At 53.5% G+C, this 25,873-nt stretch overlaps 1 protein-coding gene across 1 annotated transcript; it reads left to right on the plus strand.

Annotated features, from left to right (window-relative positions):
* Positions 1-12,145: 12,145 nt before the first annotated feature.
* On the plus strand, positions 12,146-25,637 carry DBH (dopamine beta-hydroxylase; the record flags this gene model as incomplete). The annotated part of the gene is given in 15 exon segments (XM_084219619.1): positions 12,146-12,203; positions 12,206-12,576; positions 14,587-14,733; positions 15,948-16,205; positions 17,943-18,119; positions 19,037-19,139; positions 20,284-20,450; positions 21,769-21,912; positions 22,007-22,045; positions 22,837-22,896; positions 23,569-23,696; positions 24,135-24,294; positions 25,324-25,377; positions 25,381-25,465; positions 25,468-25,637. Coding segments are annotated over 15 exon segments (2,121 nt in total).
* Positions 25,638-25,873: the final 236 nt, after the last annotated feature.

Here is a 25,873-nt window from a genome sequence, read left to right on the forward strand (position 1 = left end):
ACACATCCTGCCAGCCCAGAGGTCAGTGGCACAGACTGTGCCAGGCTGTGAGGATGCAGAGAAACTCTCTGGGCTGCACATAAATGCCTGAGGGAACTGAGCACCTTTATCTCTTTGAATCTGGCACTCAGCAAAACTTTTAAAGACCCTAAAGGGGTGCTGAGGAATGTCTGTAGGGTTAGAGTGGGAAATATTTAGAAAGGCTTGGCTCAATAAACCACACACAGTGAGTCTGTCCCTTATCCACTGCTGAACTCAGAGAGAAAAAGGTTCAGGATTCAGGAGGTTAACATCACCTGCACGAGGGTTTGGGGACTGCCAGAGATTCAGTGGAAAAGGTGCAGGAAATGTGACAGCCAGAGCCTCTACCAGGCTCTGCTGGAACACGTGAGGACACAACCAGGAGCCACAGCACTGCTGATGTTCTGCCACTCGTTGTGCCCAGGTAGGCACAGGTATTTCAGAGCTGCCTGTGTTTGTAACCTGTGCTCACTGGCAACAAACCAGAAAGGAACAAATGCTGCTTCCTTCCTTCCCCTCAAATCCCCACATCCTTTCTGAACGAGAACCAATGTACTGCGGGGTGATAAATCAACATCAGTAGCTTTGCAGGGGATTTTGTTGAAGTTTTTTATCTCTCCTGAGCACCAGCACCATTCCTTAAGAGGTCCTGTCATCACTCTGCACAGAAATCCTGACATGCAGAGGGAAGGAGGTTACACTTCTAATTACAGCTGCACAGTCTTTAAGGTGTTTAAAATCTCTTTTCACCAACTGACAGCCCCTAATGCACCTTTCTGCTCGTTTCAGGCAAGAGGAAAATCAACCACAGAGACTGCAAACTGCCTCCAGTTTTTCACCAGCCATTGCAGTGGGGCAGGAGCCTCAGCACAGGTGTGGGATAGTTGAGGCACTCACTTCATGCACAATTCCTTTCAACTGCTTTCCCTCACAGCACTATAATTTAGATGCTTCCTCAGCGAAGACAAGATGTGATGACTAAAAATCCCGTCCTACTGGGTACTTTTGCTCAAATGAAGTCACCCAGGAGCACCATCTGCACTCTAAAAATTGGGATAACCCACCAGGTTCCCAGAAATGACAGCCATACATCATGACAGACTGAAGTGCAGAGTTTTCCCTTCTAGGTTTTATGCTGATTTCGCTGCTCGTTTCAGGCTGGAAGACAATCTGTTGAACCTCAAAGTGCTGCCTTCTCTTACCTTGAATTTATTCTTCCAGGGAACTGTCTACCTTAATGAGTATGAGCACACCCCCACTACCTCCCAAGTTTGGTGATCTGTTATGTCAAATATAAATAATCCTGTCTGAAAGCGGTCGATATGGGGAAATGAAAAGCCATCTTCCCTTGGGGGATTTCTCTCTCTCTCCCTCCCACAGCCCCCCTGAGCCCTCAGGCTACCTTTAATGTGCTGAGCAGCATCCCTGTGACTCTGAGAGCACAGACCTTGATGGCTGCTGGATGCAGAGTGACAAAAACAACCCACAGGTGACAGTGCCATCACCTTCCTCGCATTCTGCCCTGGATCCCTCTCCATCACCACTGCTGTGCTGAGGGTGAGCTGATGGGGTGCTTTCCTACCCAACCCAGGACTGGGGTGTCCTACAAACTCATTGGGGTGGACAGGGGGATTCTGATGTCCTTTGGGGCCAGCACATGAGATGGAAACAAAGTGAATCACATGGCTCCAGGTGAGATGCCCAGCCAATGAAGAGAGGCCGGTTCCAGTCCCACCCTGAGTGTGCAAAGGGGACCGAGGTGTCCCCGGGGCAGAGAAGGACACGACCTGCACACCCAGGAGAGCCATGGGAGGGGGGCAGCTTTCCCACTCTGGCCCTGAAAGGTGCTTTCACGACATCCCTCGCAGGCTTTGGAGCTGTAGGGTGAGGGAAAGCCGAGCCTGGAGCATCCCAGGATTGTCCACGCAGGTCTGAGGTGGCGGGACCTGCCCGCTCCCTGCCCGCTCCCTGCGGACAGGCTGTGGGGGAGCAGATGCCGTGCAGTTCTCCATGTCCCTCCTCACCGTCTCCCCTTCCAAATCCCTTCCCAGCTCACCCCCGGCAGCGGGGCTATCCTGTGCCTGCTGCCCTCCTTGCAGGCATGCCCGGGATGCGGGGTTCGCTGCCGGTTCCCCGGAGCAGCGATCCCAGGCAATTTCGGATGCGCCGGGAAGCGGGCGGCGGGGGCGGGAGCGAAGTAAACAGGGAGAAAACACCGCGAGAGACCCCAGCGCTGGGGGAGACGGGGGGAAGGAGCCCGGCAGAGCCCGGCAGAGCCCGGCAGAGCCGGGGGGGTCCCGCGGAGCCCCCGCGCCGGTGCCTTCTCCCGCTCCGCTTACCTTCACACGGGGGAATGGGGCCGGCTCGCTCAGGTGAGGACCGCGTCTCCCGAAGTCTCCTGCTCGGAGAGCATCAATACCAAAATAAACGTTACTAAAAAAAAAAAAAAAATCTTAAAAATGAAATAACGATTAAAAAAAGATATTAAAAATAAGCGGCAGAAAGGAGGCTGAGGAGGCGGGCGGCAGCGGAGCAGGCAGCCGGCAGCAGCCACCCCTGTCGGCACATGGCCGGGCCGGCGGCTCTGCGGGGGCCGCTCCCGCCTCCCCGCCCCGCTCCCAGCGCCGCGGGGCCGCCAATGACGGGCCGGGAGCGGGGCCGAACCGAGCGGCGCCCGCCGAGCCCCGCAGCGGCCCCGCACGGGCAGCGCCGCGCCCGCCGCCCCCCTCCCAGCCCGGGGTGCGGGGATGCTCCCCATTCCCAGCCCGGGGTGCGGGGATGCTCCCCATTCCCAGCACGGGGTGCGGGGCTGCTCCCCATTCCCAGCCCGGGGTGCGGGGATGCTCCCCTTTCCCAGCCCGGGGTGCGGGGATGCTCCCCATTCCCAGCCCGGGATGCGGCCGCAGGGTCCCGGCCCCGGTATGCGGGGATGCTCTGGGTATGCAGGAGGGGCAGAGCGCCGCTGGGCGATGGGGGACTCTCCCCAGCGCTGGGTAACCCCAGAGAGACGCGGGTCATCCTGCTACGGACCCGGACCACCCCCCTACAGAACCGGATCACCCCCTCTATAGCCCAACCACCCACCTGCAGAGCCGGGTCACCCCCTCTATACCCGAATCACCCCCCAATAGAGTGGGGTCACCCCATCTGTACCCAGATCACCACCTTACAGAGCTGTGTCACCCACCACGGAGCCAGGGGATGCTGGTTTGGACCAGAGAGCTTCACCCCCAGCGCTGGCACAGGAGAAGAATCCCCCTCCCCATCCCCAGGGCAGGGACAAAGCCAAGGCAAACCCTGCAGCACCCCCTGTTTGAGCCCACACGGCCCCCAGGGCATTTTACAGGTGATGTGAGTTTGTTCCCTGCTCTGTTCTTCAGGGCTGTGCTGGGGTTTCAGCCGGTTTTGGTTTCATGAACAGAACAGGGAATGCTTCTCCTCTTCCCAAATCCATGCCCATGCCAGCCCAACCTCAGCTTAGAGCCCTCATCCACAGCTTTTTCCCAAAGTGGTGATTTTCAGCAGTGGTGATTCACAAGGTTTCCTTAATGCTGGGGTAGTGATGGCTCTTCAGAGCTGGAAAAAGCAAAATTTGGGACAAAACCTGAATCCTAGAGGGGCATTACCCCTCTAGAAGGTGGGAAACCTGCAGAAGCACCACACAGGAGGTGTGGAGGTTGTCCCCCAGCCCCAAGCTGGTGTGACAGGGGAGCACAGACTGCCCCAGCTCTCCCTGAGCTCTGCATTCCCTGGTCCCTGGGCTCCCTGCAGAGCTCCCCTGGGCACAGAGGATGCTCAGTGTGTCTCAGGAGGCTCTGCCACCACCCTTGCCTCTTGCCACCCAAGCTGTCAAACTTCTGGTGCAGCAGGGACCCTTCTCCAGGCCCCTGGATGGTCTCTGTCCATCAGGATGTGTGACTTTTGTCCTGCAGCATTCATTTCCCTGGCAGTGAAACTCATTCCCAAGAACTAACTTAATTTTTCTCATCAGCAGTTCCAGCCCATCAGTACTTTTCTGTCCCTCTCAGCTGATGAGAATAATCAGTGGTTTTATAGCACATCTGCTCTTTTTGAGATGGTATCGCTCGTAGCACTCCTTTAATCTATACAGAGGGAAACAATTGTATTTAATTAATTGCTCCCCAAATAAACAGATCACCTCCAGCAATTCCAGCACACTTTACAAGCAGTTCAAAAGCCTCTGCAGAGAACTGAAAGGAAAAGCACTCACTATGATGGCAAGAAATGAAGGTGAGGGGAAAAAAACACATTTTGTCATTAAAGAGTCTACTTAAGACAATTATTATTTAATTATTCTATCAAATCCCAATGCTGAACTGTGTTGTGGTTGCTGTTGAGTTTTTCTTCAAGGTTGCTTGAACCACGTGCAGAAGATGTTGAAGGGCTGTGCTTTAAAAAAAAAACCCAACCAATTTTAGCTTTTTATTACTTGTGCAGGTCAAATGTCACCGTCTGGCAATTTGTCACTGTATCCTTGCTCAGAAATATGAACTATGGAGGTTCTCTGCTTGGCCCATTCATTCTGGTTTCAATGCCTGGCCTCAGGTACTGCAATAAACATCCTCCTTGCTTCCCAGGGAGATGTCAAAGCAATTCTCACGGAGCTGAGCCCCGGATAAGAAGCAAGGAAAAGCAATGTTATAACAAGGACTTAGCAAATGCTTGGGCTGCCTTGAGAGAGTACAGAGCTTGTTTTTTGGACTTTAGCATGAGGTTTGCTTGCCCTAAGAGCAATTCTGGGAAATCAGAATTCTGTGAAGGAGAAAAATGTCTTTTATAATGTATTTCTTGCACTGATGTACAAGACCTCCATGGTGAGCACGGTCTGGGCTGTACAAACACAGATTCCCCAGACTTTGCAACAGAAATTTTTACAGAAGGGAAGTGCTAATTAGCATCCACAGTTTGGGAGCCAGTTGATAGCCTCGAGACCTGGCAGCTGGCCAGCCACAACTTTCATCAACCCCAACATTTGGGAAGTGTCCTGTGCCTGCCAAGTCTGTGGGATAAACAGACCCAGCAGCAGCCAGGAGCCAAATCATCTGTGGGTTTGAAATGCAGTGCTCAGGTTGTGCTCACCTCCTTCCCTCCACCAGCACCCCTGGGTTATTCCCAGTATCAATCCTTCAATGATTTTACGCCCTCCCACTCCTGCAACCCCAAATTCTTGGGTTTCTCCTTTGACTCACAACTTGGCATCAAACTGATGAGGATTATTTTATGATCTTCCCATCACTCAGCATCCAAGACTGCTCTCTAGGTATTTTTTTGCCCTACCTCCAGCTTGCTCCATCCCCAGGGCAGGTTCCCTTTTGGTTTTCCTGACCCTGGAGGAATCTTCTACCTGAGACTGATCTGTGAGCACAACCCACAGCCAAATCTGAGCAGTGCTGGGAGCAATGGGCTGCTGGAACACTGCCCTGTGTGTATTCCCAGGGAACACACTGGCCTGGGGGATGCTGGTGGTGTTTTATCCTCAAAACTCCTTTGGCAACTGCAGTTGGGTGGATGTGACGCACACCAAGCGTGTGGCCTGCCAGAGATGCAATAAAATACACACTCACCTGAAATACAGCAGCAAAAGGGCTCTTGGTATTGCTAAAGGATCCCACTGTTCATGCAGGGCTCTGTTCCACGAGGAAAACACAGAGTTAGGGCTCTCTAATCCAACTCTGCTTTTCTCTGCCTCTTCCCCACGATTGTGGAGGTTCCTTCTCTTGGATGGTCTCTGAGCTGATTGCAAATATTCATGGCAGCAGCTTGAAAAGCCCCCACTGCCTCCTCCTCCTGTCTGCAGCACCTCAGTCACCTTCACCGGATTTAATTGCAGTTTTTCCTGTTGCTGAGAACAGCAGGGATTCCCAGCTTTGTGCTCTTCCACAGCCACCTCTCAGCACCTGCTTTAGCCCCCCACGGTGTTGGAACCACCTGGCTTTTAACACAGCCCCAGCAACTGCTCCAAACTGGGACCTTGCTTGGTGCCATGGCTTTAGGCAGGGGCTGAAGGTGCCCTGGGGACACATCTGCCACGTGTCACTCTGAGAGGGGTCTGCCCTTGAAGGTGACAACCTCAGGGTGCCAAAGGATGAACCTGACTAACAGATTAATCCTTCCATGAGTATCTGGGCAAATTTGGGAAAAGGGCAGAGCCTTTTGTCACAGCCTTGGAAATCCAAAGATTCCTGGAAACACCTTCGCTTTCAAGTTTCCTGAGCTTATCAAGAGGTTTGTAGGGCAAACCCTCCCTGGGCAGAAGCCACATTGAGTTTTCCAAAGGAAATCTCATTTATCCACAATTTCTAATCTTTATTAGTCCTTCTGCTGAGCTGTGCACCACAAACCTCAAGCAGCAGGGCCGGCATCCCTTCCCATCCCATGCTCCAGCCCTTTTCTGAGCTGATGAAGCTGCATCTCCAAACTCCTCAGGCTCTTTTGGCCCCGTGTCCTCTCCAGGATCTGTTCCTCTCCATGCTGGTCCAGCCTGCTGTGGGATCCTCAGGAAGAAGCTCAGTGCCAGCAAATGAGGGCCAGAGGAAGAGCAAGAAGAAAAGTTGGCACTGAAGAGCAGAGCCCCGTGAAGGAGGGCTCAGCACCAACCCACCCCCTGGAAATTCATGTGGCAGGCAGCCCTGGAGCTGTGCCCACAGAAATTCCAGCTCCTTTTGCTGGTTTTATTTTCCACCCAAAGTGGAGAAGAATTCTCCTCTGCCATTGCAGAAGTGGGAGAGTTCTCTTCAGGGAAATTAAGAGTGGTCCTGTGAAATCAGGGATGGTTGGTAATGGAGGAGTGCAGGGTGTTCTGTGTCTAAAGTGGGGAAAACTGGATTTGGTGTGGTTTTTAAAGGACAAAAAAGATCTTTCCTTGTGGAATTTGGGATTCTTCACCACAGGTTGGGTGATAAAGCTTGGAAAGGTGTCAGCTTGGATTCACAGGGAGAGAGGAGAGAAAACAAGTGGAGGGATGGATGGATGGATGGATGGATGGATGGATGGATGGATGGATGGATGGAGGATGGATGGATGGATGGATGGATGGATGGATGGATGGATGGATGGATGATGGATGGATGGATGGATGGATGGATGGATGGATGGATGGATGGAGGATGGATGGATGGATGGATGGATGGATGGATGGATGGAGGATGGATGGATGGATGGATGGATGGATGGATGGATGGATGGATGGACGATGGATGGATGGATGCTCATCCCATGGTGGAAGGCATCTGGAAGGCCAGGAATGAGCTGACACAGCCACGGGCTGGGAATGTCACCACAGGTGAGCATGGAGGGTGGGAAAAGGGAAGCACTGGTGGATACTGGGACCTTGGGGTTGCACCTGCTGGGGGAAGAGTCATCACCACTGGGAGGACTGGGCCAAGCTTCCCATGGCTCTCCTGCAGAGTGAGGCTGGAGCAGAGTTGATCCTGCCTGGAGCATCTTTTGCGGGGACACGTGAATCTGTGTTCCAATGCGTGGAGATGGTTATTGCAAAGCCACTTTATTTCTGGTGTTGTTATTGGCAGGGGAGTGGGAGTGCAATACAATTTTAGCCACCCTGATGTCTCTGTGTCCCTTACATCCCACCTCCATTCTAGAGCAGCTTTTTCCTCACATTACACGATCCTTTCGACTGTACAAAAGGGACTTTTTGCACCTGAAATGGTGAAAAAGGAGCTGGTCCTGCAGAGCAGGGTCAGGAGTGGGCAGTCCTGGGAGAGTTGATGGCTGTGTGTCCCCATCACCACCAGCAGCCCTGGCCCCAGCAGGAAGCAGGATTTCCTTGCATATGGCAGGAACAGGGGATGACCAAGATCTGTGTGAGGCTCAGTGAGGATGGACTTGCTCATGGAGCAGGATGCCAGTCACTCCAGGAGCCCAGCCCAGCCCTCAGGCATGAGCAGAGCAGGAACAGCCCAGCCAGCAGCACCTTTTTGTTCTTTTAAAAACATCCCACTGAAGATCAGGGTGAGTCTCCAGAGCTCCTGAGTCAGAGACCACCCCTCAGATAAACTCCACTTCCCAAAGCTCACTCAAACCTCTCCCACCTCCCACTGGCACTATCCCCTGGATCACACAACGCTTCACAAACACACCCAGAGAACGCTTTTGTCTCTTCCTGTCCTTTTCAGATATTTTGGGTATTTGTGGCAATCTCTCCTGTTTATATAACAAAGCCACAGCCCAGTGTTTGTGACACCATATCCATGGAAACCCTAATATAGCATGCACAGGCGAGGAGATCTCATTAGGTGCCTCAGCTGCAGCAGCACTGGGGAGGGAATTTCTCTGGGATGCTCTGCTGGGAAGGGCCCTGGCTGCTCACCCAGCCTGGAGCACCTGGCAAGGCAGTGCCCTCTCCCAAAGAGCAAATAATGGTAATTTTTGGCTAATTTTGGCCTTTCTCCTGCTGTCCAATCACCAGCTGACCGTGGCTTAGCCCAGACACCCACCTTTGGCTCTGCAGATCTGTGGGTGCATGGCTGGAACAGTCAGGCCAGTGCTGTCCTCACCTTCAGTGCCTGAGCAGGAGCAGAGACTGAGCTGCAAAGAGCAGCTCAGGTCCAGTTCTGTCCCTAATTTTGGGGGAGTGGCTCAGTGGGGAGGTCTGGGACTGGTTCCCCTTTGAATGTGATCCTCATGGGGAATGAAGCAAATCTGGTCCTGAGGAAGGCAAAACAGGTTGGGAGAAAACAAGAAACTGGAACAAGCAGAGGCTTGGCTAGGGGGATGTTACAACGATTTTGCTGTAAGGCACAAACTCAGTGCAAGGAGGAAGGAATGGCTCTTCCCACCTGTCCCTGATGGATCACAGTCACCTCCAAGTGTCCAGAGCCATTCCCACCCATCCCTGCTGGATCACTGTCTCTTCCAAGTGTCCTGTCCTGGCTGGCACATGGCACATCTGTGAGTTAAAACAGCTCAGGCTGCTGTCACATGTGGTGGTTCCCTGCAAAACCTCACAGTTCACTTTGGCCCAGGTGACACAGGGACAGTAAAGCTAATTTAGAGAGGGCAGACACTCACCTGTACCCCTGCTGGGCAATTGGAATTCAGATTGGCAGGGCCAGTGCTGTCCTGGTGCACAAAAAAAACCAATGAGCAGCCTGCAGATCCCTTCTGATTCCTTATGGGAACAGGACTGGGCAAAGAGATCCTTCGGGAAGGATGATAAACAATCCTCCCCACCTTGGGGGGTGACAAAACAGACCCTGTGAGTCGTGGGGCTGTTCACAGCTCTGATCTGCTGGCTGAGGGCTGGATTTGGCCAGAGGAATGGCCCACATTGACCCCTGCAGGGTCACCAGAGCGTGAGCATCCCCCTGTGTGCCAGCCCAGCTTTGCCCTGCTCACACAGGGCCCCAGCCTGAGTCAGGCACTGCCAAACCTCATCAGCACCAGGCAAATTCCATCCTGGGGCTGGGCAGGGCTGTGGAGAGCAGAGCCCCCGGGGCACGGAGAGTGGGAGCAGACAGAGAGCTTCCCTTCCCTCCCATCCCCTCCCCTCCCTGCCCTTGCCCAAATTGAATTTCCATTTCTGTTGGCGAGGCAATGGATTATAGCTCGAGGGGCTGCTGCCTGCTTCAGCCCCTAATTCGGCCCATCAGTTGTGTTTAAAGCCGTACCTGTGAGCAGCCTTAGTTCCCGGCGGGCAGCCCCGCTGCTGTCCGGCACTGCCGGGCTCTGGAAGCCACCGCTGGCCACCAGGCTGCTGAGTGGGGAGAGAAAACCATGGATTTTTGTCACCAGGAGGGTTTGGATGTGGGCTCAGCAACACCCGGCGCGGGTTCAGCATCCAGCCATGCCCTGGGGCTCACAGCCCGCTCCAGGTGTTCCTGGGCATCTTTTCTGCTTTTCTGCCTGGAGAGGAGCATGTGGGGTGTGGGGACACCCCATCCCATCTCCAGCACAATCCTGCCGGCATTCCCTTCCTCAGGAGCTCCCACAAGGGCACAAAGTGACTGCTCTGCCCTGGAGGAAAGGGCAGGACCCCACGGCTCCCACTCCACAGCCCTCCTGTGGGACACTGCTCCCGAATGAGTTTCCCAGTCAGGAAACTCTGGCGGTTCTACATCTCCTTTAAGTCTTAAAATAAACACCCCGAGCAATGAGTGGAAAGCTGGATCCTCACTCCTTGCCTGGATTTATGAGCCACGACTCAGGAGAAACTGAAGGAGGTGGGGGGAGAGAGAGATGTACATAATTTTTTTTCTCTCTTCAAATAAATTCTCAGCGCTTATCTGCAAAGTTCAGCTGTTTTCAAGCTGACCTGCCCGTGTTCTGCTGTTCCACTGCAAATTCCTCCTGTGCAGGAGAGCTCAGGAGCTCCACTTGCACACGCCAGCAACCTGGGGATTCATCTCTGATAGAGGGAGGCAGAACTTGTTAGCTGAGGACCCCCTCCTGCCCCTGGTGAGGATCACTTTGCCTTCCTGCCATGCTTGGCAGCTCAGCATCTTCTCTTTACAATGAGGAAACGAAGCCAAGAGAGGAGGACAAGTGGGTGAATTTGCTTGGAGGAGATCAGGGATGGGCAAGGACAAAAATCTGTTCTATGGGGCTTTTGTAAGGCAGCCAGACTTGTGTAAGGCTGGAGCACCAGGGCTGGGGGATGAGGGCCATCTATCTGATGCCTTCGGTGTGTCCAGGAGCCTCAGGAAAAGGGGAAAATGCTGCATCCTCCTTCAGGAAGGTGAAGAGAGCCGTGGCTGGGGTGAGGTGCAGATCCAGGAGCAGCTCCAGTGAACAGAACCCCAGAGATGCCATGCTGGGAGCATTCCCAGGCAGCTCCAGCCACCTCCTGCTATCCAGAAGGGCTTTTAAGGCTTTTTAGCAGCAGGGAGAGGGCTGGTGTGGGACTGGGCTGTGCTCTGGGGGTGGGATGGGGCTGAGGGGCGCTCCTCTGGGAGAGCTCAGCTCTCCATCCCTCCCTGTGCTTGGCCTTTTGCCTGGTGGGGCTGAATGAGAGAGCAAACCCTGCGAGCAGCAGGTCACCCGGCAAGGAGAGAGAGACGGCCGGGATCAATTGACGCATTCCTGAGTAATGGCTGTGTCTTAGGACAGTAAAACCTCCTCGGGTTTAACGTGGAGATGCTCGCATTGATGACTCATTAAAACGCCGAGCTGAATCCATTTCCTCTCCTTACCCACGGCTGGGGGAGGCGGATCTGCCCCTGTGACATTGCTGCAAGGACCAGGAGGAAAGCCGAACGCCGAGGGGACCCCGCATGGGAGGTAGCACCCAGTAAATAAATTAATAAAATTAATAAATTAATAAAACAATGTTTTATTAATAAATTAATAAACAATGCCACCGGTTCGCAGGATAAAGCCAGGCAATGTGTGTGTGTGTGCATCAAAGAGCTCCAGGCAGTTCATTACAATTCCAATTAACGTGGGAAAGTTAATAACCGAAAGAGAATCCATCAGATTTTAAACAAATGGGAAGCGGGACAGGGAGAGGCTAAAGGTGTCTTTAAACTTTAAACTGAGCCAAAGTCCCAGCTGCTACAAAGAAATAACAAATATTGAATATATCTAGTGGTTTAGGCAGGTGGGGGCTTCAATGGGTACAAAGCTGGGTGGGAGAGGAGCTGGGCTTTGCTGGGTTTGAAAGGGCCAGAATTAAATCCCACAAAGGCCAAAAATGAGAGGAGAAAGGAGAGGACACATCTCTTTTCTTGCTGTTTGGGGAAAATCAGCATTTCTTCTGGCATTGAGCTTTGCAGGGAAAATATTTCAATCCCTGTCAGTATTATTTCATGCCTGGGAGCTCAGTCAAGGCTCAGGGTGCTTTGTTCTCATGTCTGGCCACCTTTGGGGTGATCCCAAGCTGGGCTATGTGGACACCCAGGCCAAAGGCACCACGAGCAGGGCAGAGCATGTCCACGAGGGCTCAGCCAGAGCAGCCTGTGAGCAAACAGCCCTTCCCAGCCACTAAAGAAGATTTAAGAGCGAATCACATCAGCCCAGTCAAACCCAATTGCTATTGATAATGTCCATGTGCAATTAGAGCCAATTAAGGGGAGACAGCAGACGACAAGTGTTTGGCCAGGAGCTGACGGGGGTCAATACACCAGTCCAATTTCCCAACAGCTAAATGAAATTAAAGAGTATCACTTACCCAGCTTGCCCAGGAGGGCCAGCACATAAATGGGCACACCAGGTGCCGGGTGCTGTCCTGGCAGGATGCAGAGCTCCGGGAGCAAGTCCTGCTCCTGCCCCAGCCTCAAGCTGAGGGAGGTGGCATCCATGTACTTCACCCTGGTGGCAGCGTTCCTGGTCATCCTGGTGGTGGCCCTGCAGGGCTCGGTGCCCCACCAGAGTGATTTCCCCTACAAGGTGCCCCTGGATCCCCAGGGGCTGCTGGAGCTCTCTTGGAATGTCAGCTACCCTGAGCAAGTCGTGCATTTCCAGCTGCTCATCAGGGAGCTGCACTTCGGGCTCCTCTTCGGGATGTCAGACCGGGGCGAGTTTGAGAACGCGGACCTGGCCGTGCTCTGGAGTGATGGGCACAACTCCTACTTTGGGGTGAGTCACCTGGGTGCTTTTGGGGCTCTCCCTGGCTATGCAGCTCTCTGAATCGGGCAGGTGGTTTGGTAGAGTGGGGTACAGGGCACATGCTGGGGCAGCCCCACTGCTCAGGGTCCAGAAGGTCTCGGGGGTTTCTACCCCAGATTGGATCCACACGGTGGATTTGGCACGGGGATTAACACAAAAGAGAAAAGAATAAACACAGCAGCACACCAGCAAGGCTGAGGGAGCCAGGAGCTGGGTGTCTCTGCTGTGTTTAGCTGCAAAGACACACACATCAACACCCTGCTTCACTCGTGTGCTGCTGCCAGCCACATTAAAAATTAACCACAGCTCCCATTAATGGCTCTGAGACAGGGCAAAAGTCATCAGGCAGAGAGGCTGCTCCTGCCAGTAGGAAGAACACAGCTGAGAGTTGCATCCAGAGGGATCAACCGGATAACAGGGCAGCCTGGGGTGCTGTCAGAAATTAAAGGTGCTAATGTGTTTGGGAAAACTGATTTCCAGTTGTCTTGTTTGCTGTTGCTGCTGCAAACTCCGTCCTTCCTACCGCCGTCTGTTTGTTGGGTTCCTGTCTGGGTGGTTTTCCCAGCCCTATCCCCAGCCCACCACATCAGGCTGATTGTGATTGTGCTTGGCTGCAGAAAGAAATTCCCATTTTTGCCCATGTGAGGCTTTCCAGTAAGTTAAATTTTACCTCTCTGCTTACTTCAAATTAACCATAAAACACATCCTTTCGCAATCAGCCGCAATGTGATCCGCAGTGCAATGAAAGCATGAAAAGAAGGGTTTATTATCTGAGCTCTTTTCCTGCTAATTACCAGCCTTTCAGGGTCTGTGGTGGGCCAAATGCTCCAGGATTTCACAGCATCATGTAAAGAAAACATAAAGGATCATTTCTAATCTGCCTTCCTGTGCTCAGCCAAAGACAAACAGAAATACCCGGCAGCGCTCGGGTTTTCTCTTTCACTTGGTGCTGAACAGCATCCTGCAAGGAGATCTCTACAAATCTATCCAGCCCTGCTTTTCTCCCTCCCAGCAGCTTTTCTTCTGGATAAGTGTGTTGGCTGTTAAAGAGATCCACATTTGTTCAGCCCCCCATGTACTATGAGATTAACTTGCGCTCCATATTCCTACGAAAACAAATGTCATGAGAGCTCCATGGAGCTGATTTCCCTCTCCCCCTCTAAGGACAATATGTTCTGGAAATATGACTCTATAGCTCTGGCTGACATGATGCCAAGTTTCTTTATCCTTTTTCTGGTTTTTCCTCCCAAGATAAGAGAACCAGTGCTACTTGTGTGCACACAGCCAGCTACTTCCTGGGTGCCTTTTTTGAGTAAACAGGAGACCCACAACCCACAGGAGAAACAAAAGATCAAAGAAACAACCCTGATCAAATCCAAATTATCCCACGATTTTATATTCCAAACCTTCAAACCCTGAGGCACAGGAATACCCTGCTGCTTTGCTTCTTGGGGTGGCTTTGTCACCATCCTCTACAACAAGCAGTTTTTAGGAGGACGTGCTGGGCTGCCAGAACAATCTGACCACAAAATATTAAGGATTTTGCAGAAGGGCAGCAATTTCTAGGGCTGACATTACATCCCAGCAAGGGTCTGATCTTATATTGAAGGAGGCTGGTTTGTGCCAAGGGTTTTGGAGAGCCCAGCCCTCCCTTCCATGGGATTCCCCCAAGACAAACACACCCAAAATCCAGCACAGACCAACATAACACCTTCACACGTCCCTGGGGCTTTCGTCCCTCCCTTCCCCACCTTGTAAAGGTCTTTCTGCAGACTGTTAGCACTGGCTCAGGTGTTTCCCAGGTCTGTCTGAGCACCAGGGATCCTGTTGCAGAGGCCATTCCAGCATGGATCTGCCCAGGAGATGCTGGAGGTGGGCATGAACCAAAGCACAGGCATCCTGCAGCTCTGGGCTGCTGAGGGTGCACAGAAGGAGGACCTGTGGCACCTCTGGCTGAGCAGGCTGCTCTCTCTCTCACAGGATGCCTGGAGTGATGCCAAGGGGCAGCTCCACATGGATTCCCAACAGGACTACCAGCTCCTTGGGGCTCGCAGGGCTCCTGAGGGGCTCTACCTGCTCTTCAGAAGAGCCTTCAGCACCTGTGACCCCAAGGACTACCTGATAGAGGTATGGCATCACCCTCACCCTGCTGTGGCAGCCCCAACCCCGTCCCAGCCCTGGACACAGCTCCAGCCCTGTCCTGTAGGTCTGTGCCTGTTTGGGAACAGCATCAGGTGTTGGTGCTGTGTGAGGCAGAGAGGAAGTGAGCTACAGATGTCAGCTCTGGCCCATGAGTAATGTTTGGCACCATCTATTCACAACCCCTTCAAAAGCTCTCTCAAGTGTAGCTTTTAGCTCGTTTGCATCATCAGCTCCTGTTGAACATGCTTTGGGTCTATATAAATCCTTCCTGCATCACTCTGCTTGACAGTCTGGAGCCAACTGTTGGGAGTGTCACGAAGAGGGGTTGGTGTATCAACAGCAGGCAAACAGGAGGGTGCTGACAGGAGCTGGGACAAAGGGACAGAAAATAGAGGTGCTGCTCCATGCTCGGTGGTGTCTCCCTGTCTCTGCATCCACCACTCCTCCCTGAGCTGGGATTTGGGATAAACCCTCCCAGTGGGGGCTGTCAGACAGCTCAGGGACTCAGCTACAGGCCCTGGAATCAGCGCAAGGCTCATCTCACATGAAAGCCTTTGTGGGCAGGATATTTTAGAGCCAACGTGGGCACAGAGTGTCCTCGAGTTTTTGCTGCTGGTGCTCAAAAGCTTCTCTTGTGGTGAGAAGTGTCTGCCGTCTGCCAAAACACTGAGAGCCCTGGAGGGAACAATCTGTGTGTGTGAGCCACGAAAACACTTGCTGGTCTTTATTCTCTGATCCTTTAGGAAAAGATTGTTCTCTTTTTCCTTTCTCCCTTATCTCCTGTCCAGAGCTCTCAGCGTTCTTGTTTGCAATAGACTTTCAGCAGAGCTTCTTGTGGTACCTTCCACCCTGAAAAGAAGCTGGAAGAAAAGGGAGGACTTCAGGGAGGAGTTTTGTTTCTGCTGTTACCCTCCAGGCTATTGCTGGGCTGCAGGGGAGGATGAGCCCTGCACTGATGGGTTTGTCCCAGCCTGGTGCTCATGAGGGGCTTGGAAGGAGCAAAGAGGATGTATCCCCCTTTTGGAATCGATGGGGAGCCTGCTAGGGAACCCTCAGTGACCACACCAGGCAGAGAAACACCCTGAGTGAGCTGCTGCTGCAGCCAGGGTGGGGTCACAAGATCCATTTCTGGTGCTAATGGTCCCTGCAGCTCCTGTTCTGCATGAAAAGCCCACAGGTGTATTCTGCTCTGGCTTCAGGATGGCACCGTGCACCTGATCTACGGCATCCTGGAGAAACCGGTGCGCTCCCTGCAAGCCATCAACGTCTCTGCCCTCCACGGGGGGCTGCAGAGGGTGCAGCTGCTAAAACCCAACATCAGCATCCCTGAGCTGCCCAGAGACATGAAGACCATGGAGATAACAGCCCCAGATGTTGTCATTCCCAGCCAGGAGACGACCTACTGGTGTTACATGGCAGAGCTCCCAGAGGGCTTCCCCAAGCACCACATTATCATGGTAAGGGGCAGGAGAAGAGGGCTGCTTTCCCCAGGGTGGGTCGGTAATTGTGTTCACATCCTGCAAATTCCACCTCACAGGGAGGCTTTCAGGCCCTGGCATGCAAATGTGGCCCTAAAATCTCTTCCAGGTCTACCCCACCAGTCAGTAACATCCTCTTGTTGCCTAGAAAGTCTCAGCAGGAGGGGGCCAGGTAATGTTTTCCCACCTGGCACATCCAGCAGGCTCCAGGGCAGGCTCAGAGCTGACTCCCTGCAGAAAGAACAGACCCACAGCAGGATTTTCTCATATGAGGAGCATAAAAGCACAGGAAATAAAGGAACAGGGCAGATGAGAGCAGGGCAGAGCCAGCCAGGATGCGAACTGACATCTAAAAGATGAGGCATAGTCCGAAAAAAGAGAGTTACGGACGTAAATGCAACTTGTGGGCACTGCCAGACGTGTTGTTTGGGCCATCTCCTGCAGAGAAGAGGCAGAAACCTGCTGGAAACCCCGAGGAAAGGATGGGAGAGCGCCCAGCAGGTGTGGGGGTGGCTCAGGAGGTGACCTGGCACATCCAGAGTCAGAACCACACCATGGGGATGAGGAGAACCTGTAGACACTTGAGCTGCAGCGAGCACTTGGTGATTTTGAGGGGAGAGACGATGCAAAGGAAGGCTCAGAAGGAGGATTTTCTCTCTGACAGATGGTGTGAAGTGAATCATCTGTGTGTAAGTAAGAAGTGTGCAACTCCTGATACCTTCCCGCTGCTGCAGATCACTTCTGCAGCTGGCACTTTTAGCCAGAGATGTTCCTCAGGCTTGAGTCACTCTCTCTACCCCAAATCCCCCTCCCTGTGCTCCAAGCAGCTGCTGGACAGAAACAAAACCCAAGGGCTGCAGGCAGAGCTACCACAACAACAACACCCAAGACTCTGTAGGCAAAAGCAACATCCCCAGGGCCACCTTTACCCCTGGTAAAGGACTCAGTCATCACAAAACAGACCCAGATCTTCTGCTGATCCCCATCTCTTGCTGGAGAAAGGATGAGCTGGTTCTCAGTGGGTTCTGGTGGGCTCTGGGCTGGTCCCTAAGCCAGCCAAGAAATGAAATATTTCCACAACTGACCTAAATGCTCCTTGGGCACGACTAACATGTTGTTTCCCCTTTGGAGTACCCGGGTGCTTTACTCTGCCATAACCAAAATATGAGGGGAAAGCTCTCGGCCCTCGGTGCCTCATGCCCTGAGCAACCTTCCCTACCCATCCTGTGGCAAAAACTGGTACCAGGTCACAAATACCCCTGCCCTGGCACCTCCTGGAGCCTGAAGGGCTAAGGGATGGGCTCTTAGAGAGTCTTCTCCTTCTTGGGCCGGCTTAACTCTGCCGTAACCAAAATATGAGGGGAAAGCTTTTGGCCTTTGCTGTCTCATGCCCTGAGCAGCCTTCCCTCCCCATCCTGAGGCAGAAACTGGTACCAGGTCACAGATACCCTGGCACCTTGTGGATCCTGCAGGGCTCAGGGATGGGCTCTCAGCCTGTCCTCTCCTCCCTGGGCCTGCTTAACTCTGCCATAACCAAAATATGAGGGGAAAGCTCTTGGCCCTCAGTGCCTCATGCCCTGAGCAACCATCCCTCCCCATCCTGAGGCAGAAACTGGTACCAGGTCACAGATACCCCTGCCCTGGCACCTCGTGGATCCTGCAGGGCTCAGGGATGGGCTCTCAGCGTGTCCTCTCCTCCCTGGGCCTGCCTTGCAGTACGAGCCGGTGGTCACGGCGGGCAACGAGGCTCTGGTGCACCACATGGAGGTTTTCCAGTGCGCGGCCGACTTCGACAGCTTCCCCCACTACAGCGGGCCCTGCGACTCCAAGATGAAGCCAGAGCGCCTCAACTACTGCAGGCACGTGCTGGCAGCCTGGGCCATGGGGGCACAGGTGGGTGTGACAAGGGACACGTCCCCCTGGGTGACAAGCAGGCCCTGCCGCCTCCCGGCCTGGCCCGCCGCCGCTTTGGGGCTGTCCCAGAGGGGCTGCCCTCACCCTGGGCTCTGCTGGCCTTTGGCTTCAGCCCTGGCTGAGCTTCCCAGCCCCTTCTGGGTGTGTTGGATTTGCTACCTGTCCCCAGCTGTCCTCCTCTTCGGTGCCATAAATCAGTGGGGTGGGACACTGGAACAGCTCCCCAGGGAATGGTCACGGCCTCAAGGCTGAGGGAGCTCAAGGAGGATTTGGACAACACTCTCAGGCCCTGTGGGATTCCTGGGGCTGTCCTGTGCAGGGTCAAGAGTTGGATTTTGACATCCTTTTGTGGGTACCTTCCAACTCAGGGATTCCTGAGGCTGTCCTGTGCAGGGACAGGAGTTGGATTTTGATATCCTTTTGTGGGTCTCTTCCAGCTCAGAGATTCCTGGGGCTGTCCTGTGCAGGGCCAAGAGTTGGGTTTTGATGATTCTTTTGTGGGTCCCTTCCAACTCAGAGATTCCTGGGGCTGTCCTGTGCAGGGCCAAGAGTTGGGTTTTGATGATTCTTTTGTGGGTCCCTTCCAACTCAGAGATTCCTGGGGCTGTCCTGTGCAGGGCCAAGAGTTGGGTTTTGATGATCCTTTTGTGGGTCCCTTCCAGCTCCAGAGTATTTTATGATTTTGGGACAACATTCAGGTGTTGTGCCACTGCATGTGGAATGAGAGAAGCTTTTGGAAGCAAGAGCAGCTCTCCAAGCACGACCAAGGGCACAAGTCATGTCCCTCAGCCCGTGGTGTGGGTCAGGATTACACCCACACATTGCCTTAGGCTTTCCAGCCTTGTTCCCAGGAAGGCCACCCTGCTGCTCCCTAACACCCTCCCTTCTGCTTCCAGGCTTTCTATTACCCTGAAGAAGCAGGTCTTGCCTTTGGTGGCCCAGGCTCCTCCAGATATTTGCGTCTGGAGATCCATTACCACAATCCCCTGGTGTTCAAAGGTGAGGGGCTGCCCTTTGCTTTGCCTGTGTGTCCATGGCAGGAGAGCTGGGGAAATTCCAGGGCAGGATTGCCACCTTCTGGGGAGGCCTCTGGCTAAACCATGGCCCTGCTCTCAACTTTGTGGAGAGCTGATGGTCCAGATCTGTCCCTGCAGGAAGAATACATTAAATCCCCACCTTGCTGCTGCTTTTCTGGTCTCAGCAAAGTCATCCTCACTGAAGTGCATGCCCAGAGGTGGGGAAGGATGCTTGGGAAAGGAGCCTGCAGGCAGAAAATTGCCCCCAGAGTGTTCCTGCAAGGATGTGATCCAGGGCAACACCAGGGTTCAGCTGGGCTGTCTCAGGAGTGCCACCAGCTTCCCCACAGGGGCTGGGTGTGAGCTCAGAGCAAGAGTGACAGCAGTGCCAAGTCACCAGAGAGACCAGGCTGCCTGGGGAGGGGGGGATGTGGATGTTGATTCCTGTTCTCCTGCTTCGATAACATTGTCAGGAGACACATTGGAAAAAAAAGAAGGATTCCAAACAACCCAGTTTCTTCATTAACATAAAAACAAGCAGCTTCTTGACTACCCAAGGATATTTTTAGGAGGCCAGAGCATATGTACTGTGGATCAATCATAGCACATTCGGCAACTCGAGAAGAAACACGGCTATAAATACAGAGTTCACATCTTCCATCATTCATCTGCTTTTGCCTGTTAACCAATAGTGTCTCCCCCGTTATTCTTATCCCTGGGTGGGCTCCAGCCTGGAGACAGGGAGCTCAGAGCTGCCCTGAACCCCCCCTGACCTATTGACCCTGCTCTTTCCCTTTGGGGTTTTGGCATTAAAGAAGCTGCAGTGAGCCACGTTCCTGAGGGAGTCCTCCAAAGCACCCCATGCTCTGTCCTTCTGCTTTGGGCTCCCCAAAAGAACCCTTACCTTGCTGTCCTGGGACAATCCAGCCTCAGGTCAGTGCCCTCACCAGGGAACCAGGGGCATCTGGGGCCACTCAGTAAAGATTTGCAGGAAAATCTGTAGGGTTTACAACAATTTCAAGCAGAGGAAGGAAGCTGGGAGTGAGAGGCTCCCCACAACGTGTCCTTGTCTTTCACCTTCTGGCCTTGTCCCTGCAGTGACTTGTCCTTGTCCCCTGGCCCCCCAGGTCGCCGTGACTCCTCAGGGATCCGGCTGTACTACACAGCCACCCTCCGTCCCTACGATGCTGGAATCATGGAGCTGGGCTTGGTGTACACCCCAGTGATGGCCATTCCCCCTGGAGAGGACAACTTCACCCTCACAGGATACTGCACTGATAAATGCACCCAGCTGGTGAGTGCCTGTCCCCTCTGGCCTGGCTGCACCTCGGAGGAGAAAGGTTTCCCATGGCTTTTACAGGCAGCACCAATCTGCAAGCTGCCAATTTGAAGTTTTAAACTCACCGTGAGGAAAGAAAAATCTGCTGTGTACAATAAACAGAGAGCAGCTGGTTGGGATGTGCTGAATCCCCCTGGAAGCAGCTCTCCTGGGGAGCCATCTGCTCCAGCTCCCCAGGGTACCATTCCCATAAAACTCACTGCCGAGCTGGCCGTGTCCCAGTGGTGCTTTCCCTCACAGGGCTGGGAAAATTGGCTCCTGCTCCCGGGGAACTTGCCAAGAGCTCCCTCAAAGATGGTTCCAAAGGGCCCACCTTGCTCTCTCAGGGAAGTTTTGGTGTGTGTGTTTTTGTAGGTTACCCACAAGGAATCATTTGTGTCACCACCAACGAGGGCAGGGAAGGAAGCAGGATCTGCCTCAGCTGCTCCTGCTGCCCTGGAGCGTTGTTTTGGTAGCATTGAGGGTTTGTCCCTCTGCAAGGAGCTCACTGAGCTGCTTCTCCAGGGGTACAGCAATCCCCTAAAACCCATGTGAGAGCCAAAACAGGGACAGCCAGTTCCCAGCACACAGCCAGGGGATGTGAGGGAGGGGATGTGAGAGAGGACATCTCGGGTTTCTGTGGTTGAAATGGCTCCTGAGGTATTAAAAGTCTTTTTTCCCTGCCCCATGACTGAAGAAGAAGTCAAGATTCCTCGACTCTGGTTTTCAAGGTTGTTTATTTTCTCTTATCTATGACATTCTCTCTCTGACCTGCTGAGGTCTGTCCAGCAGGTCAGGTTGTGGCACAGTCCCTGCCCTTGGGGTGGTGTTGGCTTTTCATACTAAGAACTACATGTACTTTATTTACAATAATTTTCCAATACCCATCACCTATGTTAGACAGTCTGTCTCTACCCTAAACCAAACCAAAAGTGTCACCATCCCAGCAGAAGATGGAGAGCAAGAACAAGAAGAAGGACGGGACACACCCAGATCCCTCCATTTTGCCTCTTGAACCCCCATTCTAAATCCCCAAAATTCTACTTTTTCACCCTGTGACAAATTAACTATCATTCTACTCAAACTCTTGTGGCTTGTAACTCTTCACACAGAGTTGGGAATTGTTTCCATGGGCTAAAATCGAAGGCACAGGGGTCTTTGACTCCGTGCCAAGGTGTCTGAGCCCCCTGCCAGGGTCTCGAGTCCTCCAGGGCAGTGTCCTGGGTTCTGACAGGGACAGGGCTCCCACGGGGGCTTGACCTGTCCTTCATTCCTTCCTTCTTTCCTTCCCCAGGCTCTGCCCTCTGCTGGCATCCGCATCTTCGCCTCCCAGCTGCACACACACCTGGCAGGGAGGAAGGTGGTGACGGTGCTGTCCCGGGATGGGAGGGAGAGGCAGATTGTGAACGCTGACAGCCACTACAGCCCTCATTTCCAGGTACAGGGGCTGCAGGGGGCATGGCTGGGTGTCCCCTCTGGGCACAGTGCCACTGTGGCACTGCTGTGATGTGTGCCCTTCCCTTCCCTCCCAGGAGATCCGCATGCTGAAGGAGGAGGTCGCTGTTTTTCCGGTGAGTTGCTCCAAAAAATGTTCCAAACAGCACATCCTGATCCCGTGGCCCTGAGTCCCCTGCCTCCTTCCATCGCCCCATCCCACCTGGGGACTCCCAAGGGGGCTGGAGTGAGGGTCCCTGGGTTGTCTGTGCCATCTCCACACAGATGATTTGAGGACAACCAGGCCCCTCTCATATGGCCCAGAATTGGTGTGTGGGCAGCCAGGAGCTAAATGAGGCTCCTGATTCAGCTGGGCTTCGTCTGGCAGAGGGAGGCTCCTCGGGGGGTGAGGATGAGCCATGGTGCTGCCCTCTGGCCTTGCTTGATGGAAGGAGAGGAAGGGATTCAGCATCAGAGTGGGAGTGGGTGGGAAAGCAGGGGTGGAACCTGCCCCAGGGCTCTTCAGATGGGGAAGGACCTGACTGCAAAGCTGGGGACAGCTCCTGGAGCTGCTCAAAGCACTCAGCACCCGCTGGAGCCGTGCCCAGGGCTGTGCCCTGGGGTGTCCCCGTGGTCCTCAGCACTGACTGTGGCGGGGGGGCTGCTGTGCCATCAAGTCAGCTCCTGTTTTGGCACTTCAAGCTCTTGCCTAAGTGCAATTTTAAGGTGTTTTCAACCCCTCAGAAATCCTTAAAAAGCGAGGAAAGCAGGAAACACCATCCCTGGGATGCAGCCCTGGGGAATCTCTGCAGGGGATGCAGTTTTAGCAGGGACTCCTGTGGGGTTGCAGGCTCCTGGTACAGGGAACAGAGATTTCCATGTGGAGCACTCCCCAATCCCTAAATTTTCCTGTGTTTGAACCCCCCAGGGCGATGAACTCATCACCACCTGCACATACAACACCGAGGATCGGAGCAGAGCCACCGTGGTGAGTGCAGGGGCAGCCCTGGGGGCACCCCAGGGTGGGCTGGGGGCACCCCCAGACTGGGCACCTGCATGAAGCTAGGCTGAATCCCAGCCAGAAGCAAAGGGAGGCTGGGAAGAAGGGAACACACAAGGCTCTGCTGCTTGCAGTGGGGATGTGAAGGTGCTAATTGTGAAGTAGCATGTGTCACTCTAATTCCCATCACAAACTGTTCCACCAGGGATTAATTGTAATTAAAGAGAAGCGGCATTTTTTGACAGTGCATGTTATTTCCTTACATAGGCAGCGGGAAAAAATATAAAAGAGCCTGTCAGAGGTACCATCAACAGGGACAAGGCTAAATATAGCAGAGGGATTATAGGAAATCTGCATTTTAATGTAAACCACACGGTCTAGCCTGGAAGTCTGTCCTTGCACAGAGGGCAGACAAGCAGAGAGCTGTCCATGCCATGCACCTGAAGGGGTGTGAACACCTATCTCTATCATCTCTATCTCATCTCCATCTATCTAGAGATCCAGATTTAGATCTAGAGAGAGATTTTAGACATAGATGCATGTGAGTGTGCACTCAGAGGTGTGAGTGAGCTCTGTGCCTCCCTGCCCTCCCTGCCCCTGTGCAGCCCCAGCAGGGCACAGCCAGGCCCTGCTTCCATCACCTTCCTGCCTGTGCCACAGGGAGGGTTTGGCATCCTGGAGGAGATGTGTGTGAACTACGTGCACTACTACCCCCAGACCCAGCTGGAGCTGTGCAAAAGCGCTGTGGATCCAGGCTACCTGCACCGCTACTTCAACCTTGTCAACAGGTAAAGAGCCCTGCACAGGGGGCTGGGAACACAGGGAGCACTGGTACCACAGCCAAACCCAGGGTTTGGAGGATGGCTGTGGAGTGAGAACCACCAGGAAGGGAGGGAGGGATTTTTCAGCGAGAGTCAGTATGTGGCTGAGTGCATAAATGCAAAATATTCCTTATAACCCGAGGCAGACTCCAAGGATCCACGCCAGGGGAGGAGGCTGCAGCCCATCCACCCGTGAGGAGAGGGGAGATGCTGACCTTGCATAGGGTGTCCTACCCACAGGCTGCTCCCAAATCCTGCCCTGCAGGTGCTGGCTGCTGCCTGCTGTCCCTGTGCCCAGCGCTGCCCTCAGAGCCATCCCAGGTTCAGGCAGGGAGGAATTGGTCACATCCAGCTCTGGAAGGGCACAGCACTGCTGTGCTTCAGCCTGGCCTTTCTCCTGCCCAGGTTTAACGACGAGGAGGTCTGCATGTGCCCACAGGTCTCTGTCCCACAGCAGTTCTACTCCATCCCCTGGAACACCTTCAACAGGGATGTGCTGAAATCCCTCTACGGCTTTGCTCCCATCTCCGTGCACTGCAACAAATCCTCTGCTGTCCGGTTCCCGGTAGGTACAGCCTCACTCCCAAAGCTTCCCTGCACAATTCCCAGATGTAAGGTCGGGTCTGTGGTGCTCAGGACACATCCAAACCCAGCAGGCTCAGGGCAAGGGGCTGGAGCTGCCTGGAAATCCTTGGAATCAGCAGGACACAGAGCCCAGCCCAGCCCTGGGCTTAGACAATACATCAGGAGCCCACCATGGATGCTCCCAGCCAGATCCAATTAGGAGATGCATTTGCATAAAGTGATTTAGAGGCTGCTTTTGCTGACTGTTAAAGTAGGGCCAGATCCAAGGAGAAACGTGAGGTGGTTTTTAGGATTTTGGCAAATCACCCCAGGTCCCAGCAGAGCGAGCTCATTACCCACAGCATCTGTGCAGCCTCCAAAGGTGGTGATCCAACAAAACGAGAAGGATAAAGGACTGGGAGGTCTTGAAAATAAAACCAGGCACAGAGATGAGGAACATGATGATGATGGTGGTGAAGATTTAAAACCACTGCTGGCATCAGCTTGCAACACCATTTATCAGTGTAATAGATTTGGATGATACCTTGTGCCTGGACCCAGTGCTCCCCACTGCAGCACAAGAGCATGCTGAGCTGATTGCAGGGATGACCATCAGCTTTCTGCCACTGAAAATTCCCTTTAGCAAGGTTTCACTCTGGGGTGGGCAGAAACCTTTCCACTTCCCTGGAACTGGACACCAGGCACCTCTCAGCCATGCAGAGCTTTGCTGCAGGGACAGAAATGGTGTGGAAGTTTTGTGCATCAGCAGGGTTATGAACTAAACCTCTTAATTTATGACTCAGACAACTCCCTTGATTTCAGAGAGGTCTTGGGGACTGTCAGGAAGGGCCTTGAGCAGACCAGAGCCAAAGCTGGCACAAAGTGGGTCATTAGCATCACAGTGAGGGCAAAGGAGCCTCTGCTCCACCGGTGTTTCAGAGCAAGCCCGACTTGGAGACATCTCATTTATTCCATGCTGTTTCTGCCAAGAGAAAAGCACCAGCTTCTAATTAAGCTCATGTTTTTGCAGTTCAGTGATCCCAAATCTGATGATTTCTGGAAGGAACTGAGTGCTGCTAATTACTGAGCCAAATCTCAAGGTAACACTTGTGAGCGGCAGAGGGGACAGTGTCGTCCCCAAGTTCCCCTGCACCCACAAGGGCTGGCAGTAAACTCTGTTCAGATTTCAACTTGAAAACACTGAAAACAACAACTATCAAGACACTCCACTTGCCTTTGATCTCTCCAAAAAGCAGGCTCAGGGTTTGGGATGTATCAGCAGGGCAGACGCCGCAGCAGATGGGCTCAGAGCTGAAGCCGAGCCCTGGAGCAGGCGCACCCTAAGGATGCTTAACTGCTCCCCTAAGCCATAAGGGCACAGGAAAGGAGTTGTTCCTCCAGCTGGTGCTCCCCTGCAAAGCTGTCCCCTCCCTGGTCACTCCCCACGAGCTTTGGCAAGGTCCCTCCATCCCATTCCATCTTTCCCCAGGGTTTTCCCAATGCTGGTGCCAGCTCTGGCCCATTTCGCTTGACATACCAGCAGAAATTTCAGCTGAAAACATAAATTCCACTTTCATCCC

Source organism: Fringilla coelebs (genome assembly GCF_963513975.1).
Source record: "Fringilla coelebs genome assembly, chromosome: 21".
NCBI classification, from domain to species: domain Eukaryota; kingdom Metazoa; phylum Chordata; class Aves; order Passeriformes; family Fringillidae; genus Fringilla; species Fringilla coelebs.